The sequence below is a fragment of the Chondrus crispus genome, genomic scaffold (genome assembly GCF_000350225.1).
Source record: "Chondrus crispus Stackhouse genomic scaffold, scaffold_139, whole genome shotgun sequence".
Classification (NCBI taxonomy): Eukaryota; Rhodophyta; class Florideophyceae; order Gigartinales; family Gigartinaceae; genus Chondrus; species Chondrus crispus.
In genome coordinates this window covers 116,807-136,183 of record NW_005179011.1, presented here as the reverse complement: position 1 = coordinate 136,183, position 19,377 = coordinate 116,807, and the positions used below count along the sequence as shown (strand labels likewise).

The 19,377-nt window shown below is 54.1% G+C and overlaps 5 protein-coding genes; 1 reads left to right on the top strand and 4 right to left on the bottom strand.

Moving 5' to 3' along the window:
* The first annotated feature begins 1,743 nt into the window (after window positions 1–1,743).
* On the top strand, window positions 1,744–7,210 carry CHC_T00002451001 (hypothetical protein). XM_005713631.1 is given in 2 exon segments: window positions 1,744–7,104; window positions 7,105–7,210. 1 exon segment carries the CDS (start codon window positions 1,744–1,746, stop codon window positions 7,102–7,104), a length of 5,361 nt encoding a protein of 1,786 aa, XP_005713688.1. The 3' UTR covers window positions 7,105–7,210.
* A 172-nt stretch (window positions 7,211–7,382) lies between these two features.
* Window positions 7,383–9,467, bottom strand: CHC_T00008802001 (Sel1-repeat containing protein). XM_005713630.1 is given in 2 exon segments: window positions 7,383–7,841; window positions 7,842–9,467. 1 exon segment carries the CDS (start codon window positions 9,465–9,467, stop codon window positions 7,842–7,844), a length of 1,626 nt encoding a protein of 541 aa, XP_005713687.1. The 3' UTR covers window positions 7,383–7,841.
* An 822-nt stretch (window positions 9,468–10,289) lies between these two features.
* Window positions 10,290–11,798, bottom strand: CHC_T00002450001 (hypothetical protein). Its single transcript, XM_005713629.1, has one exon. The coding sequence runs from the start codon at window positions 11,796–11,798 to the stop codon at window positions 10,290–10,292; it is 1,509 nt and encodes a 502-aa protein (XP_005713686.1).
* A 4,697-nt stretch (window positions 11,799–16,495) lies between these two features.
* Window positions 16,496–17,710, bottom strand: CHC_T00002449001 (hypothetical protein). The gene has a single exon (XM_005713628.1). It carries the CDS (start codon window positions 17,708–17,710, stop codon window positions 16,496–16,498), a length of 1,215 nt encoding a protein of 404 aa, XP_005713685.1.
* A 503-nt stretch (window positions 17,711–18,213) lies between these two features.
* Window positions 18,214–18,814, bottom strand: CHC_T00002448001 (hypothetical protein). XM_005713627.1 is given in 2 exon segments: window positions 18,214–18,316; window positions 18,317–18,814. The coding sequence occupies 1 exon segment, from the start codon at window positions 18,812–18,814 to the stop codon at window positions 18,317–18,319; it is 498 nt and encodes a 165-aa protein (XP_005713684.1). The 3' UTR covers window positions 18,214–18,316.
* Between the last annotated feature and the right edge of the window lie 563 nt (window positions 18,815–19,377).

Sequence of the window (19,377 nt, the reverse complement as noted above, 5' to 3'; positions counted from 1 at the left end):
CTAAGGAATACAGTATATTTATGCAACCGTCTTTAATTAATTAAAGCTCAGAGAAGAAGGCTTGTTGTAACCCATTCTTTTGATTGGTACGCTTTTACCAGCATCAACGAAGAGGTTTTCGCTAGAATCGACTATGTTCTTTCTGCGGGAATGGTCTTCTAGCTACAGTAGCTACCTCTCGAGGTAGTTGCAGAAAACAGATGAGATAGCATTCGCAACAACAGTCATTGAATAAAGCATACACACAAGAAAACAGAAGTGAAATCTCTCGTTGCGAACGCAGTTCTCGAGAAATTATAAAACAACTTTGTCATAAACATAAATGTATGCATACTGTATGATACTCTTTTTGGGTTTCTCCTCTACATCACCTGCTGTAAACGAGCACACGCGGAACGCGTGGGCATGGTTAATGTGGCAAACTCAAGCGTGAGTCCTAGAGACGCCGGTCCTGTGATATAGCATCGGCCCCCCTTGAAAGTTAGATAAATAAACCCGCACGGTGACGTGGTATGCACTGAAACCGCATATGCACTAAACAGTTGGGCAGTAAGTGTTGTCCCTGTACCGTACTGGGAAGAGGGGGCAGCAAGGATGAATATAAAATATTTTGAGGACATCGTCTCTACTTGCTGTACTTCAAACGGGTAAGCTGTCGTCATGAACAACTTTTTCTTCAAGTACAGTAGTTTGGTGAGAATAAAAAAAGTAATTATTTTTGAGGCTGGCCGCAATAAAATAATATTTGGCTAGGGCAACGTGTACACGAAAGCTTCATCCCAAGTAAGGCCGACGTTGCCAGCGAGGGTTCCAGAGACACCGAACAGCAAAAAATATTGTGATGGGGGGAAATTTTTGCAGAAATATGACTTTGTGACGAAAGCTCCACACTTTCCTTCGCCAGAGGCCACAGCCGCTTCATATACCCAGCGCACGAAAGAAAACCCGCTGGCCCATACCGTCGTGGAGAATCATTCCGCTGTTCGTTGCGCTTTTTGACTTTTTATTTCGCTTCCCCTCGACCACTCTTGCCACCCCTCGTTTCGTCGTTGAACAACCAAGTCTGCATCTCCAGATCCCTACTTTTTGCTCTTTCTCCGCACTACTTTTTATTGCGCTTACCCTTTGGCAGGCGCCAGCGTATGGCCGAGGGAGCGTATGGAGACGCGAGGAAGAGGGCGTGAGGCTCGCTCAGCAAGAAACGAAACAACATCCAATCCAGACTCAAACTCGGTATCACCTTCCATAGCACAAAGGTCCCCACGACCACGTACAAGATTGCACACTCGAATAGCCAGTGCCTCTGCATCGGTTCCCCAGACCACTGAACCCCCCCAACGCCCTTCTCTAACGAGTAGCAGACCGCGCAGGAGCACAAGAGATAAGAAGAACTCAACTACACAACCTACCCTTCCACCTACCTCAATTCCCACAACAACTAATTCACCAGGAATCCAGACAAGTCATCCAGTACCTCCACCTGCTGGTACGCGCAAGCGAAAACGATCGTCAAGTCGAAGACAATCGGACCGCCAAACTGCCGCTGGCCAAGGCACATCACCTGGGCAAACCGAATTAGGAAGACGTGGTCTTCCCTCCTCTCTTGAAGGCCCCGTATCCTCGCAACCATTCCCATCTTCCAGTCCTTTAAAGAAGGCGAGAAGGAGTTATCACAGGAGCAAACACACCAAATCTTCTCAGCAGCGAACACGAACGACTGGTTCGAGACGATCATCACGAGGAATGGATCTTGGAAAAGACGTCCAACAAAGGCAACGAGATGAGAGCAACCAGAGCCGAGACAGCGATGAAATTGGCACAGATGGACTAGAAAGAAGTGGGCCGAGTGCATTACAAGGTCTGTTGCGCCGCCTTGGAGCTGACCTGATGCCCGGCCCTTTTGGTACCTCTCCTTCTAGACTGCAACAGCTTCGCGCCGCTATTTCGTCGCCGTCGTCGGCGGGTGGAGAGCAGCAAATTGAGGCACTTTCGGAATTGTGTGAGTTTCTTTCGGTTGGGACTGAAGAGTCCCTTATTTCTTTCTCTGTCAACTTGTTTGTTTCACCGCTCGTTAATTTACTACAAACGGACTCGAATACAGAAGTGAAAATTTATGCCGCTAGGGCGCTTACGCATATGATGGATGCATTGCCGTCGTCATCCTCTGCCATTGCTAACCACGGCGCGGCCGAGCCTCTTTGTCAGAACCTGCTCTCCATCGAGTACATTGATTTAGCAGAACAGTCTCTATCTGCTCTTCACAAGCTGAGTGTCGACTATCCCCAACAAATTGTCAGGGCGAATGGTTTCCAAGCCGTACTGTCCTTCATCGACTTTTTCTCACTAAGCATGCAACGGGTTGCGGCTGCTACAGCTTGCAATCTTTGCCGTCAGCCTCAATCGAATGCATTGGACATGATCAGAGGTGTCATACCAACTATGATGAGACTCATGGATTCCGACGACCAGAGAATTCGAGAGTCTACAGTCCTTGGGTTTATGAGATTGGCAGAGTCCTTTCGAACCAGCGCACCAAATCTTGAGGTTCTATGTGGGGAGGGAGGAGCTTTAATCGAGCGTATTCTTCTGCTCATCGTACCCCCGTCTCCTCCATCTCTGGCGCCTCAATCGTACTCATACGTTTTGCGTCTCTTGAGTATTCTGTGCCGTGGGAACGTGACAGTAGGGCTGCGAGTCCTTTCAGATAAGCCATTTATAGAAAGGATTGAATCCAGATTGAGCTCCGGATCAACGTTGTATTGCCTTGATTGTCTGGCTTTGGTTGAAAGTCTACTGCCATATGCTCAGGAAGACATGCAGGAGCCAGAGCGGGCACTGCCAACTCGACCCCGTCGACGACGAGGGTCCACGGGCAGCGCTACGATGGCATCGGTCAACAAACTCCGACGAGAACACTTGGAGAAGAACTCAGAACCTTTACGATTCTTCGGCGAAACACTGTTGTCAACGCTGATGAAATTATACGTCTCCTCAGCAGACATTAACGCACGCCAGCATGCGTTATCAACAATTTTCATGTTCATTCATGCCGCTCCTGCGGATGTATTGACGAATATCGTCAAAGAGGATACGTCAGGTGCCACGAAACTCACTACGCGAGACTGCACATTAAGCTTTTGCTCATTTGTAGCAGGGTTGCTAGGAGAGAACAGTACTCCAGGAGAAGCTGAAGTCGGGTTGGAGATGGCTGACGCTACATTGCGAAAGCTTCCATCACTCCGAGAGAAATTCCTGAAAGAAGGAGTGATGAATGAGATTGCCAGACATGCAGGCATTGCTGTGGGCTCTGACAAAGAGGACAGCCAAAAGACTGACGAGCGAATGCGAAACGCTCAGCGCCATTCTGAGTCCAAGGGACAAAGTATGATTCAAAGATTACGAGCTTCTCGATCCTTGGAGGATACGACTTTGCACGCAGCCCTCGGTAATGCAGAATCTCCTCGAAGTGATGCCGATTCGGAAGGGGAGGACGTAATTCGTGATCAAATTGAGGAACTTCGTCGGTTCACGAGGGCTTCGATGACAGCTAGTCGTGATGGTCGCTCGCACACTGACGAAGATTTTGATCCGCTGCTCGCTGGAAAGGCGCAAAAGTTTTTGAGTGATCACCTAAGGACCAGCCCAGATGCCCCCCTTGATGAAAAGTGTTTCGAAAGTCCTGCACTGGGCCCGCTTTCCATTATCCGAATGTCGTTTTCTGAGGCTGACTCTCCTGACGGCGAAATTCGTGCAGCTCGTGCGCTGTCAGATCTCGTCCAGCGATTAACTGCATCAGGCGGGTTGACAGCATTTGAGGTATCAAAGAGCAGTCTAATGGAGGGCCTGCATGAATACCTATCAACGTCCGACTTGAAATTAAAGTCCTCTCGAATCGCGTGTCTTATCGACAACTTAAACACAAGGAGTAAAGACGGGGCTTTTTCTCGTCTTGTGGGTTTGGGGTTAGGAGTTATCCAGTCTCAGGAAAACCTGGCAATACAGACGAACCAGTCCTTCGCCAGTAGCGTCTCGAATCAAGTCAGTGCTGGACTTCGACAACTAGCCCAGCCATTCAAACTGCGATTGCGTAAATGCGCAGACAACGACACCGAGCAATTGCGGGATTACTCCCACCACATAGTTCTGATTGAGCCACTGGCAACCATGGCCAGTATAGAAGATTTCTTGTGGCCGAAAGTGGATCGCCCAGACGATGAAGGTGTGGTGGGTTTGAGCCACAGAAGGCGACTGGGGCGTGGTCGCGAAGGGCGCGCCTCCCGCGATAGAAACTTGCATCATGGCACTGACAATGGGAGAGGTACAAACCGGGAAACTGGAAGCATGCTGCATAAGAGGGGCTCTGGGAGAGATATCGATGCCCCTGCAGATGCTGAGAACGATCATGTTATTGAGGATGATGACTGTGATGGGAGCAATGGCGTATCAGACGATGACGCCAGCTCTGCAGATGACGAGGGGGACGTTATTGAGCAAGATTTCCACAGCAGTCCAGGCCGAGAGATGGATGCGGCAGATGCATTTGACTTGGACCATTTCAGTACAACACTACCTGCTTTTGAATTGGATCATGAAGCCCTGGGACAAACCCCTACACCTCGGACTTCTCGCCGAGGGGAATCTCATAGACACGGGTTGCAAAGGTCAGCGTTTGCCCATCGCCACGCGTCGAACTCGTCTGGCTCCTTCAGTTCCTACGCTGCAGCGTTGGCAGCAAACGTGCCACACTCAAGTGACCGCATTTCGTTGCTGGGGACGAGGCGTCGTGCGAGTCGAGGGTTTGGCCCTGGCTCTTCAACTCGTCCGGCCGAGATAAGTGCTGCCCAAACTGCACGTCTCAACTTCACCCTGAACGGTAAGGAAATATCTCATGACAGCTCAATTCTATCTGCTGTAATAGGGTGTGCCCCGAAAGACCGTGAAATTGGGTCCCGTCTTTGGTCAGAAGTGCACATACTGGAGTATTCCACGTGTGAAGGCCAAAAGCCGAGTGATAGTTCGCGTGGAGATCGTGCAAGTCCTGCCGGTGTTGATAATTTAGTCCATAGTTCCGCAAACGCGGACAGGACTGGTTCGGTTAGAAGGTCGCCCCGCTTCATGGGGAATCAAAGCAAGACACAAGGCATAACGGTTGAGAGGAGGCAGTCCCGTGATGGAAGCTCAAATAGCAGCTTTGCTTCTAAGGTTAACCTTACGAATAAGGTGATTCTTGCAACAGCAAGGACACTGACGCCCCCCCTACCATGTTCCATGTCGGCATCTATAGAGGTACTTCGGTACCTTCATTGGATGCATGAGAGAAGCAGGGTTCATCTTCAAAAGTGTCTTCCCGGTGGGCTAAACATTGTGAATGACGACGGCCATCTTCATTTTCACAGCTACAAGCTCAGCGCGAAACTTCTTCGTCAGGTGTCAGATCCGATCGCACTATGCGGAGGGATGATACCAGAATGGTGTTTTTCAGTGTGTAGGGATGCTTCGTTTCTTATACCTTTTGAAACGAGACAGGCAATGTTTCAGTCAACAGCATTGGGGGTTGCGCGTGCGTTACACCTTCTGCAGACTCGTGTAGATATGTCAGGGACTGCGATCTCATCTAATCATGGAAGCCGGGGACAAGATGATAGCGAACCCCGAATAGGGCGGATTCAGCGACAGAAGGTGCGATTACATAGGGGGCGTCTTCTTGAATCTGCAATCAAGGTTATCAACATGTATGGTGCCCACACCACTGTACTAGAAGTGGAATATTTTGACGAGGCTGGCACTGGTTTGGGTCCAACCCTAGAATTTTACACTTTGGCCTCCAGGGAGGTGCAAAGAGCGGACCTGGCTTTATGGCGAAGCAATACTTCCACTAATGGATCACGAGAAAATCGCCAGAACGTCGTCCATCGCGCGGCTTCGGTCGAATCGGGCACCCTCCCTGGGCCGAATCGTCCCACTGCAGCAGTGAAGAGGCGCAGTCGCAGACACATCGCAAGCGCAACTGAGGTATCGCCATCCGCTAGCGCCACTGGCACATCTTTCACTCCCGAATATGTCGTTCCGACGGGAAGAGGTCTTTTCCCGTCTTGTACGACCGGTTCAAGAAATGGGACCTCTCCTTTATCATCAAAAAGCGCTCCACTGTATTCGTTCGTTGGACGTCTCTTAGGGAAGGCCATTGTCGACGGCCGTCTTCTTGATCTTCGCTTCTCACAAAGCTTTTCACGACTCTTGCTCGCCTACTGCAGAGTCTATCATAACAAAGCTATCGGACATTCCGCGAATGCCTCGCCTGGAAGCCGTAACCGTCGGGGGAAGAGTTCACTTCCGTCTCTTACGGACAGCTGTAGAGCGGAAGTGTGGAAGCTGTATACGGATGGTGTGTCTGCGATGGAACTTTTGGAAAACGTCGACGGACAACTAGCACTTTCACTGACAAAGATCTTGGAGATGGTAAGAGATAACCAACCAGAAACAGTCGAAAGCCTATGCCTCAATTTCGTTCTTCCCGGGTATGATGAAGTGGAGGTTATAGAGAACGGTGCACAAGTGGACGTGACGCTCGGGAATGCGGAGGACTATGTGAGACGGGTGGTGTACTACACTGTGTTCAGAGGTGTGCAAGCTCAGACGGAAGCTCTGCTTCACGGGCTGCAAGAGATTCTCGACGTCAAGAGCTTACTTTTCTTTAAGTATGACGAACTGGACCTCTTGATGTGTGGTCCGGCCTTTGAGACGTGGACAGAAGACTTCCTTGTTCAGGCGACCCGTTGCGATCATGGATTTAGTCACGAAAGTGCAGCAGTACGGTATCTTCTTCAGATACTGTCTGAAATGGACAGCATTGAACAGAAGCAATTTGTTTTGTTCACCACGGGATCCCCTGCTCTGCCATTGGGAGGTTTGAAGAAGTTGCATCCACGACTAACGATAGTACGCCGCACCCCTGAGAATGAATACTCTCCGGATGAATGTCTCCCAACAGTCATGACTTGCACGAATTACTTCAAGTTGCCTGACTATAGTTCACTAGAAATAGCTCGAAAGCAGATAATGTATGCCGTGCGTGAAGGCCAAGGATCTTTTCATCTGTCTTAAGTTTCGAGATATCGGCAATCACTTCAATGATATTCTGCTTGCCGTACTGGTGAAGTAGAAGAACAGTCCTTGACCAGATTGTAAACTAAATCGATTACCCTTTTGTCTCTTGGTACAGTAGTCTTCGTTCCGTGATAGTTTTGCGCTACAGCACGGAAATCCCTGCTGACCTTGGCCTTTCGCGTTTGTCGTCGAATTAGACAACAGACTTCGTGCCCCTTCTAACGGTGTCTCATAATCTCGCTAAGGGATGGAAAGAAGAACGCCGCGTGTGTAAATTTCGGTGAACGAGGGAATTGTTTATTGGGCGAAGAATGTACACTACGCGAAACATGACTTCAGTGTTGGCTTGTGCCCCTGAACTTTTTCATGAGAAACCGAGCCATTCTTCGTCGGGAACTATGAAGGGAAGCGGTACGTTTGTACGCGAACGTGTGCTCGAAAATTTTTCCTTCTTTGCTGTGTTCCCTTTCTCCCGTCTTCCACGGCAATCCAGCTCTGTTCCACTTTCAGACTTCGAAGTCTACTAGTGCAACTGCCGGGCAGAGCGTTGTATCCTCACATTTCACGCCGAAAAGCGATTCATTCCGATTCCCGGAGACGCGTTGCCTGCTTTCATAGTCTCACACGGCCCACTGCAAAATCTTAATGAGTTGTGCAGTATCTAGGTATTAGAAGAAATCAGTGGATATCTGCAGGCATGAAGGTTGGATCAGCTCTGTGTGAGTGACCTGGCATTACTTCCGAGAAGTGGACTTCCGCGCAGAAGTGGTGGTCTTCCGTTTCTTCCGAGAGCTGTTCAAAGCCCTTCGCGTAGCGGCCCTGGTCCTCTTCTGCCCGACAGCTCCTATCGCAGCCTCTGGAGATTTCGGGGTTTCCGGTACTCCAAGAATATGAAACAAAAGCTTTGCGTTTGTCTCAGATGCTTTGTCCCTTTTTACCATTTGATCAACGGCTTTAGCGTGCTTTACGATCGTTTTGCAGTTCATGTCGCCAACCAATTTGCTCAAAGCAGTGATCTTCCCACGCATTGCAGTAGCAATCGACTTGTTAACTTGAAGTAAAGTCTGCTGAATAATGTCCTCGTCACCCACGACACTAAACAGCCGTCTGCGCGCGGAAGTTACCTGTATCGAGTCGGGACGATTGACCTTAATACGAGTGATGTACAGTGCGACAAGGTCCTTAGCCGCTTTTGCAACAACCACTGCATCGTTCGAATCTTCAGCCAGACGAATCGCGTGGATGTAGTAGTTCTCAGCCTTTTTGTTATTCATAGACACGGTCCCAGACATGCCTTCGTCATAGGCAACAGCAAGATTGTAAGTGCACTTTGGACATCGCTGCTTTGCCCCTAACCGATAGTAGTACAAAGCCTTTCCCAAATGAATGCGGCCCGGGAATCTACCTGCCATGCCAGTCTCATAATGCGTCCCAACGTTATCATAAGCATGCAGACTTCCTGCCTCGATGCCAAGAATGTACTGCTCAACAGCCTTGTCGAAGTCGCACTCTAGATTACCGTAACCCTCCGCATAAGATGTGCCCAAGTCGTTAATGGCATCTGCATTCCCGAGTTCGGCTGCTTTTTTGTAATATCCAAGAATGAAGCGTTCTTTCTGGGCCTTGCCTTTTGGAAGATCCGAGGCAAACGAAAAACTACTATCGAGTTGGGGCGTTTCATATCGGTGTGCTAGGAAAACTAAAGCACGTGGACACAGTTCCCGTGCCGCCGCCTTCACGCAAGTCACACCCAGATGTGCCTGCTCAGCATTCCTGTGAAGCGGTTCCATGGTAAGCAACCATCGTCCCTTAAGAAAAGTAGCCGTATGCGATCCAAGTTTGCTAGCCGTGTCAAAAAGTTCATATGCCTCCTGCATTACAGATCGAGGCGCGTAGGGGTCATTCTTCCCGTAATGAGCACATGAAACAAGAGCTTCGCCCTTCAGACAGAGCGCGTGCACGTTATTCGGATCGCGTCGCAGAAGTTCATCGCAGAGAAGTACACCGACGGTGCGCACGCTTTGACGATCACCCACGCGGCCGACAGGCGCGTCGAAACAGACGCGGATGAGCTCGATCAGACTGTCTGTTGGAGCGTTGCTTACAAGGCGGAGCAGCATCGACGCAGCCCGATTGGGGCTTGTAGAAGCGATAAGGAAGGGTCGGCGGAGACGGCTCATGGAGAAGCCGTTGCCGGAGGAACTCGAATTGGCGGTATCATCCTGCGATAGTTGAATGATTTCGCGACGGAGACCGGAGACTACGCCTTCCAGGGCGTGAAGTTGGCGAGTGAGTTGGGCCACTGCGACGTTTTCGGGTTCACTGGTTTCCGCAGCTGTCGCGCGAGTGGAAGTCGGCATGGTTTTTTTCCCTGAAAGTGTCGCGCCAAGGTAGATTATGTGGAAATCTGACCAACACAGAACGAACCTGTGCTACGTTGAAAGACTTCGCTTGCCGTGTTGTTACGTCGTTACGCTGTTTCGGACTCGAGCTCTGAGGGCTGTGAATCGAGCTGGATGAGCTGTGGATTAAGAGAAAAGCTTTTCCGTCTTATGATTCCCGATTACTGTAAAAGTAAAGGAAATTTGATTTTACATCTCAGCAATGCATCACACACGTTTTGATCTCTTCAAGTGCGGACTGCATGCGCACAGGGCCTTTCTTAAGCTTTGTGCGTGTGAGTGAGCCGCCTCCAGATCTATTTGTACCCTACAAGTATAGCTAGGGTGCTGTATATGGCGCGTAACAGGCTTATATTTTCCGTTAAGACTCAACATCTTCCTGGCACACCATACGTTTGATGCGGGAGTACGCTGCACTGTATCTCAGTTGATGTCATATCCAATGCTTATCACATCCGCAATAAACGCCGCTCGCTTCAGCCGATTCTTTCTGGCGTGCGGATGTACAACAGGACTTGAAACGAGCCACCATTTCCTCTTCTTATACCACAAGCTGCATGCGAGAAGTGCTTTTGTCGGTGCTCTGCATCTTCCGCAGTTGCAATCGTAGCTCTTGAGAGTCTCGTAGCACTCTCCGCTTGCCTTGGAAAGGAATAAAACAATGATATACTCTGTCGGGCTTCGTGCAGTGTAGTGAGCTCTGGACGTTTAAAAAGTCTTCAAATGCATAAATTACAAGTTACTGAATCAACTAAAAATAAGAGCAATCGCTCATGGCGTCTAATCTTCTTCCTCACCAATAACTGCGACCTCCTCCCCCTCGAAAACATCTACCCTCAAAAAGACTACAAGCAAAGCGCCAAGCGCTGCGCATATCCCACCGGTGAACATGACCCAAGCGATATCGTTTTGCACCATTGACAAAATAAAAGGCGCAGCGAACGCAACTATGAGCTGGGGGAAGCTCTGACTAGCGTTGAAAAGCGTGGTGAACAAGCCCACGCGTTGTGCATACCACGGGTCGGAATCCAATGCATTTCCTACAAGTGTCCAAGGTACGCCCATGGTAGTCGCCCACACAATCCCGAACAAACCGATATCCGCCACAGTTGCTAGACGCAGCTCGACGGAGGGCTCTACTTGCCCTGGTACACCTCGCAGCAGCGGGGCACATAACAGACAAGCTGCTTCAACGACTTGCGAAAAGGCGTACACAAAAGTGGTACCAAATCGCTCCAGCAAGCGTGGGAGTGCGAGCGAATATGCTAGGGTCACAACTGCAGTCATGGCGTTTCCTTTTCCGCCGAGCTTGACACCCTTTTCGAAGGTTGCGCGGCCAGGGGTGCCTCTGGGATCGCGGCCGTTGCCTAGATATACATTCCTGCCGACCCAGGTGTTGACGTAGACGAAGAGGGTGAAGAAGCCGACCCATGTGCACAGCTGCACGGCAAAGACTTGCCAAAACGGGCGCGGAATGCCCTTGAGAGTTGTAACAAGGGAGACCCAGGTGGATTGGGACTCTTGTTGCGGTGGAGCTGGAAGGAGAAGCGAACCGTCGAGATCTGTATTGGAGGTGGGTGATGCTCTCTGTGGGGATCCGTCGTAGTTGAGGTCCTCCGCTCCTGCGACACCTGCAACGGGGCGATAACCTGCGGCGCGAAGCGGTGTCTCCGTGGTGACAAAGACACAAATGGCGACGGTGAGTATGAGGACAAGGGCAGCGATGGAAAAGAGAGCTTGAATGTCTGTCTGGAAGATGGGAATGAGGGCGGTGAGTTTCAGGGCCGTGAGCAGGCCTCCGATGAGATTTCCAAGACCAGTGAAGACGCCGATGTAAGCATTGGCCAATGAGCGCTGGCGGCGCGGAACAACGTCGGTGACGAGTGCGCGCAACGGGGCCTGGATGGCCTGGATGGAAAAGTCGAGGAGGAAGAAGGAAAGGATAGCGATGACGAGCGCGACGCGCATGGAACGTTCCTCGGGGACGAGGTATGCGGCGAGGGCGGTGGCGTTGGAGAAGAGGAGCAGTGCGACGGCGGTGAAGAGGGAGCCCGCGATGAGGAAGGGGCGGCGGCGGCCCAGGGCGGAGGTGCACGAGTCGCTCGCGTAGCCGACGAGCGGCTGGACGATGAGGCCGGAGAGCGGGCCGGCGAGCCAGGCGAGCGAGACGGCGCGCTCCGAGATGCCCAGCAGCAGCAGCTCGGCCGTGCCCATGTTGATCTGCGCCGCGTAGCACACCTGGATGCCGCACATGGCCAGCGCGCACGCGACGATGCGCCACTCCGGCATCGGCTCCGTGCTGGAGGACGAGAAGGAGCTGCGCGAGCCGTGCGTTCGCGCGGCGGGGTCCACCGCGAAGGGGGCCTCCGTGCCCATTTTGCGGGATGGCGGGCGGAGGGACGGGGGGGGGGGGGGGGGCGATGGGGGGGGGGGGGCGGGGGAGGGGGCCGGGGGCGGAGGAAGGGCAGGGGGCTGTTGTGTGGGGCGGTGTTGAGATTGGTTCGGTTAAAGGGTTTTGGAAGGGCAACTCACGAAAGAGCAGGTAGAAGAGTGCAGTGCGTGCGTGCATGGTTGGGCGCGGGGCGCGGGCAGTGCGGGAAGTAGTGTGGGTGAGGTGGGCGAAGATGGTTTGTCGGGGGCGTCGCAGGCGGACAGGAGGAGGAGGGAGAAAAGCATTGGTGGCGGAACTGGAGTTGCGCCTAGCCAACCAACGGCACTGACCCCTCGGATAACACCCAATCATTTGCCAGGCGGTACGCATCCCACGACGCGCGCTGCTGGCTGATCGCGATCCGCACCGGTTCGCTTATTCGCCCGTGGTGGCCTGAAAAACGGACATTCAGAAGCAAAACCCTAGTTGATCCGGATCCCGTGTGCGGTCTCCCGGAACCGACCGTCTCCCCGCTCTTCTACAAGTATCAGTTTTTTTTTGTTCTAGCACGCAAATGGACAACCATGCAACTGACCTAAAAAAAAAGTCAGTTGGACTGACTTTTCTGGAGGTCATAGTTTCGACGAGACGAGAAGCACATATGCCTCATTTGAGGACACGCTTGGCCTCAGATGGTCAGGGTTGTCACTTCCGGTACAGTAGCGGGCGGGTTCTTTCTTTTTCCAACAGCAAACAAGAATTTTGGCAGCGATGCGCGATCGCAAAAGCGCGGCGTGTCTGCAAAGAGTGGGTGCAAGGAGCGGGTGCAAGGAGCGGGTGCAAGGAGTGGCATAGACGCGCGGCGTATCGGCGTCGGTCATGCGAATTGCAAGTCCAACTTGCGGGCTTGCGGGTCTTAGCTCTGTTGTAACTAAAAAGGGGATAAATCCCAAAAAGGGATAAATCCATTGTTGTGTGGCGATTTATCCCAAATAAAAATGGGGTGATGTTGTTGTGCGGCGAATGACGTGGATGTCATTTATTTAAACTAATTTTTGCGTCTGTATACACTTGTGTATGCGGGTGAAGCTGTCCAGGGAGTAGCGAGTGACATGCCGACACCTGGCATTCGACCGGGCGTGCACTGTCCTACATATCGCCGACGGCCGGGTGAGAGTCTCGTGACTTCTCGGATATGTCTATTTCTCTTTTGCCCACCCATCCCCGTCAGGACGCCCTTCCCTGGGCTTCCCTCACATGTCTATTCTCTGATATTGTTCTTTCTTTGTTTACTTTTCGATAGATAGTCAAGAGTACTCTCGCTACCGCTGATATCTCGGGTGCGCGGGAGCTCCAACCGTAAACGACCATCTATCTTCACTGCGATGTTTGTAAAAGAAGGGTGCCCTCAACTCGGGACAAAAGTGCTCTAATCAAAAAATCAATCAAATATTATTGTCAGGAATTCTTTGTAAACAGCCATGAAAAGTGAGTTTATCTGCCCCGCCCAGCCATTCCTCCTCTGTTTCCTTCTGTTCAGCAGACCGTACCGGAAAAGCACGTGGTTACTTTTAAAAACAATTCTTACCAGTCGAACCCGCGCGCCGCAGTTGTGTTAGGCGGGAGTTTCAAACATGGCCTTCCAAATATGAGTGTCTTCATTCCAAAGGGATGTACTTGCTGGCAGCTCCTGTTAGTTTATTCTATTGGCTGTGTATGATCACAACATGTAAGAAAGAGGGGAATCGTAGCTTTCTATTGGTTCTAAAATCATTTTTGCACGGATATCTATGAGGGTTTAGATGGCCAATACTGCGCCATTGGTCCGGACTGGAGGGCACCCCCCTTTAGAGCAATTTGTCTTCATTCCAAAGGGGTTCAGAGGGCCATTACTGCACCATATGTCCGGACATGAGGGCATCCCCCCTTTAATCGTTGGAGGGTTGTCCATGCTGTCTTAAAGGAGGCCCTCAGGAGGACTTGAACAACAGCAGCCCTTGTTTCTTCGGTAATCGAGGCCCGATGATCGTATCCGAATCAGGTATCAGTTGACAGTCAAAACGAAATTGGCGGTTATTTTTGAGGTCCTCATGGAGTAGCGCGTGTGCGCGTGTACACGTGGACGGTTTGATTATCCGCAAAGGATGGTGCTGTAGTATTGTACTACAGTAGTACAGTAGCTACCCTTGGGTACCTCTCAGAGAGGGGGCTGGTAGTGACCCTACTGTACATAGTGAAAAAAAGATATTATGAGGGCACCTTTTAGTACTAGTACGGTACCAACGGTACAGTAGTGAGGGGCGTACTTCGGCCTCATCGGAGATTACACCGCTTACCTGCGTCAGCCATTTCCACTAACGTGTTTAATTTGTCCTTAGCTTGCACAACACGCCTACGCATTGCTGTGAAACCCAATGCTTGCCATGATCCCCATCAAAGCGTCTCGCTCTTGCTTCTCCGACTAGCGCCCCCTACCCCTCACACTCATGACACCCCATCAGCACCTATCCGCACAACTGCCCTTCCTCGCCTCGTGGCCCCATCTACTTCCCTCCCGCCCCTGTACGCCTTGACATATCTCTCTACTCCCAGAAAATGACTCCAGCAGAGACAAAGTACAACAACAACCCCTTTCTATGAAACCCCCCCGCTTGCCAACGCCCTACGTTTCCCATTTCCCTGCCCCTCGATTTTCCCCCCTCTGACTCCCCCGCTGCCCCCCGCCCCGTCCACCCACATCCCCGTCCCCGTGCATGCTGCCACTCGCCCCCGCATACACCCTGCTCAAATGGCATGGTTCGACTTCCCCGATGACAAAGGGGACCTCTACTACGTCTTCTTTCCAATTACCGTCACCAGGAACATCTCCCAATCCCCCAACACCTCCTCGTTTCTGAAGCACACTATCGCCATCGGCCCCCGCACAAACATATTTCAACGCGATCTCACAAACCTCCTCACTTTGGATGAGGTTTTCCTCGCCGTACTCTCTATCATTTTTCTCCTAGCTGTCGACGCCGCCATCGCCACCATCTTGCTGCGCACCACCGGCGGCAATGTCAGTCTTTCAAGATTCTTTATTAACAAGAGCGTTGAGCTCACCCGCTCTTTCCGTTTCACCCATATCACCAAGGAAAGAGATAGAGAGCACCGCCCGCGCCTCCTCCTGCTTTCATTTGCCTTTATCTTCTTCTCACTGGCTCTAGCCCTCACCATTTTTGTCCTCACCACCCGCATATCCACACCCGTCTCAAATGCGACAAAGACCCTGGAGCTTGTACAACCGGTCAACCCGGACTGGAACGCCGTGCGAAACGACTCCACCCGCTCTATCAATCGCCCATGCACCGTCATGAGGCTCCTCCGTGCGCGCCAGTTCAAGACAACCATCAACACCTGCGTCGTGTCCAGCATGTCCCCCATCGAGTTTGACACCTTTGAAAGAGCAGAAGGCAACGTTCCCATGACCATCACGTCCGACATGCACCCCTACGGCGCGGAGCACAATGTCACAATTGGCGACGACTCGGCCTATTTTTCTGCCCGCGCCTACGTCACCTTTGACGATGACCGAGTGCGAGTGCTGCGCCAGCGCACAATCTTTCGCAACCGCGCAGCTCAGGTGCACACCTTCCACAAGAATCTCGTCGGCTACCTGCTCTCCGCGTACCAGCGAGCCACCAACGACGATCGCATCACCCTCGACTTTATGAAGGATCTCGAGTTCACGAGCGAGACGTTCGAGGGGCCTCCGTATACCATCACGCAAGTGGGCGACGGATCCGGCTTTGTCAGAGCTCAGTCCACACAACACAAGACGCAGCTGACCGCGTTGCTGCCGCGCGGCCCGGCGGCTCTGCGCTTCGCACAGTCTGTGATCAAAGCGTCGACGGCGATTGGCGTGACCAGTGCTGATGTGACCGACCTCCTTGAGGACGAGGGCGAGTCGATAGCGGAGGCTGTCGTGTGGCGGGACCCTTCTAGGCGCTTGAATTGGTTGTCACTTCTGATCATGTCGCTCTCCGCCCTATTCATTCTCTTCGCGCTCCGGCTGTGCTTGAAGCCCATTGCCACGCAGGAAATTGCCGACGTGTTGGTCGCCAGAGCAGCTGACGAGGCAGCAGAACGCGACGCCTTCCGGTCGAAGGAGGATGAACCCAAATCGACAAAGTTCGTAAGGGTTTCCTCACTCTCGAATGAAAGAGAGTATCACTATGGCGCGGAAACCCTTCAAAACCCGGAATTGGGTAGAGAAGAGTACCAAGAGAATATGCAACCGGGAGGCCGCGTCCCGTATTTGTAGCATGCCTATATCATCGCGGCCCCCAGATTCTTCAATGGGACTTGGCTGCTCCGCCGCATTGCTTTCAGCCTAGGCTTTGGGAGCATTCGGGGGGTTTCAAACTCCGTGTATATATATATATATAAACAACAAATATAAAACTAGTCGCGGCACTATTCTAACTTTTACGTCCACACTACCTCTCCGAGTGCTTGCAGAATGTTAACGGCGTCTGTAACGATCAGATCTTCTTGATGCTGTTCTTCGTCCAAAACGCCTAGGGTTCAACATACCTAGTACCAGTACCGTATGGCTTAGCACTCACGTTCCTATCTACAACTCACCAGCGAGAGGGTAGCTAAGGTGCAAGTCTGTATACGCCAGACAAAGCATCATTTTGACAACTGCAGTCTCAGCTGTCATCCTTCTCGTCGTCGTGGCACCAAACTTCATCGCGGTGGACCCCGATCGGTACAAGGCCGGGTTGAGCGGCCCGGTCAAGCACTGGCTCGCCAAATACAATTCCAGTCCCTTCTCTCGCTGGTCCTTAAACCAATCCATCCAGCCTGCGCTCTTCTGGTCTGGCAAATTGCCGACGCCGAACGCCTCAATGACGGCGCCACGCACGCCGCGAGCCACCAAATCACCGTACCCTATCTGCGGCCTGAGGCCTGGGACGACCGGGATGCGCACAACGTTGCGTTCCAGCTTGATGCGCGGCCTGTACACGCCGGGGTCCTTCCACAAGGCTGAAAAGTCCCACTCGATGTCGACGCCGAGCGTCGCCAGCGGCGGATAGGTGGGCGAGCTGAACGCCCTGTATGCCGAGGACTTTGTCTTGAGAGCCCTATTGGCACGCAACAAGGTCCCCCCAAAACACAAGGCAAACTCCTGCAGCTGATCCGCGCAGGCGACGGTGACGGCGTCGACCAAGTTCTGGCGCGCGTCCGACCGCGGCATGGCCATGGGGATCTGCGAGCCGGTGAAGACGACGGGCTTGCGGAAGCCCGCGAGCATAAGCGAGAGCGCGCTGGCCGTGTACGACATGGTGTCGGTGCCGTGGATGATGACGAAGCCGTCGAAGTTGTCGCGGTTGCGGTCGAGCAGCTTGGCCAGCTTGATCCAGTGCGGCGGCCCGAGGCGCGAGGAGTCCAGGTTGAGCGGGACGTTGACCTGGAACGTGGCGAGCGAGCGGAGCTCTGGGAAGTTGTCGAGGATGTTCGCCAGCAGCGGCCCCGGGCGCAGCCCCGTCTTGTAGTTGCCGCCGCGGCGCAGCGTGCCCGACGCGTCGAAGGACGACACCGTGTCCATGCCGAAGGTGCCGCCGCAGTGGATGAGCAGGATGTGCGGGAGCGAGGTTCCGGCATGCGCGGTGCGCGGCTCGTCGGAGTGCGACAGCTTCTGGGGAGCGGCACGCGCTTTGCGCTTGGAGGCCGGGGCCGCCGCGTTCTTGGCGCGAGGCGGGACGCGCGCTTCAGCCGCGGTGGAAAGCGCGCGAGGGCTGGGGAGGGGAGGTGGCGTGCCGTTGCTCTTTTCGTTGGCGGACATGCACGGCGGAAGGCGCGCGGGGACGTGCGGGCGGCGGCGGGTCGCGGGGCGAGCGGCGGCGGGGCAGCGGAGGGGCAGGACGGCGCCCGCGGGTTGCAGAGGGGGCGCGGGGAGGAACGCAGGCATTGGTATGTGGGGGGGTAGCTTGTACGACTTCGAAGGCGGGCGGGCAAGTGCGTCGGCCGCGAGTGTGAGCTGCCGGGGCCGTGGGTGCGGCTTTATGGGGAGGTGCTCCTCTAGCATTGCCGCTGCGGGATGCGGAGAGAGAGGACGGCGATGGAGTGAGCGAAATTCAATCATACTGAATAAATGCAGCGGGCGGGACATCTTTCTGGAGAACCCGTGTTTCCCGCAGGTACACGGTCAACGCATCTACAGATCGCGAGGTATGCGTGCAGCGGCCTCAAGGCGCTGTCGCGGCAAGGAACACGCGCGGGACAGTCATGAGCATTTCCAGACGCTCGTGCAAAAGGGAAGCGCACGCGCGGCAAGGAACGTATCGGTATCGCCCACGCGCACGCCGGCGGGCGGGCGGCTTTTACCGTAACGACCAACACATTGTCTACTACCCTGTGTAGCACCTACGCGAGCGGCCGCCTCGCAGCGTCAATTCCGGGCCACGCGAGCATCCGCGCTCCTTAGCTGCCATGCGGATGCGGTGAGGATGCGCGCGGCGCATCTAACGGGGGCCAGGAGGGCGTGGGCGACGCGCATGTCGACGGCCTTCGTGTAGCACGTGGCGAGGACGCCGTCGACGACGATGTCGCCGTGCAGCGTCTGCGGGTTAAACAAGCCGGCGGCGGCGACCCTGTCGACGGCTTCAACTCTCACGACGGCGCTCCCCCCGGCGGCGCCCTTCCGCACGGCCAGCATACCATCGCCGGCGCGCACGTGCTCGACAGCGCGCACCTCGCGCGCCTCGCGCCCCTGGCGCCACACGTACACGAGATGGCCGGCGGCCGCGACGAGGCTCTGGCCGTCCGCCAGGGCGACACGCACGTAGTTGCGACCGCGCCACCCGGCGTCGCGGTGCGTCCACATGACGACGTCGCTAAACGCGCCGTCGCCGGTCCTGACGCGCTCGCCCGTTTCAAGCTGGTCCATCCTAAGCGCCCTGCCGTCTTCCGTCTCCACGACGGCGTGCGCCGGAAAGCACGCGGGCTCGTCGTCAACCTCACCCTCCATCTCCTCGGACGGGCTGGGCTCGAGCGGCTCGGGGCTGGGCGGGACGGGCGTCTGCGCCGGGACGATATCTGGGCGGGGCTCGACCTCTCTCGCGGAGCCGGCGCCCTCGCCGTCGGCATCATCACAGCAGCCTGTGTCGCAGCAACGCTGCGGGTTCGGGCAGCACTCGCCCTGCCCGGCCGGGCACTCGACGCCCGGGCTGCCGTCGTCGCCGCACTCGACGAAACCCTCCGCCGTGACGCACATGTACGGCGGCTCGGCCGTGCAGCGGTTGAACAGCTCGCCCAGGCAGCACTTGTCCTCCCCGTCGCGCGCCGCGGCGACGCACTGCGTGCCCGGGGTCTCCACGCCGTCCTCGTCGCACCGGCCGTTTCCCTCCGCGTCCGCGCACACCCCCACCGTGACCAGCGCCGGCACCGACAGGCAGAAGGGCAGCGACGACGGGCAGCACACGCCCTGGCAGCACAGCTCCGCGCAGAATT

Coding starts and splice junctions, on each gene's coding strand:
- CHC_T00002448001 (XM_005713627.1), bottom strand. CDS start 18,814: ATGGACCAGCTTGAAACGGGCGAGCGCGTCAGGACCGGCGACGGCGCG.
- CHC_T00002449001 (XM_005713628.1), bottom strand. CDS start 17,710: ATGTCCGCCAACGAAAAGAGCAACGGCACGCCACCTCCCCTCCCCAGC.
- CHC_T00002451001 (XM_005713631.1), top strand. CDS start 1,744: ATGGATCTTGGAAAAGACGTCCAACAAAGGCAACGAGATGAGAGCAAC.
- CHC_T00008802001 (XM_005713630.1), bottom strand. CDS start 9,467: ATGCCGACTTCCACTCGCGCGACAGCTGCGGAAACCAGTGAACCCGAA.
- CHC_T00002450001 (XM_005713629.1), bottom strand. CDS start 11,798: ATGCCGGAGTGGCGCATCGTCGCGTGCGCGCTGGCCATGTGCGGCATC.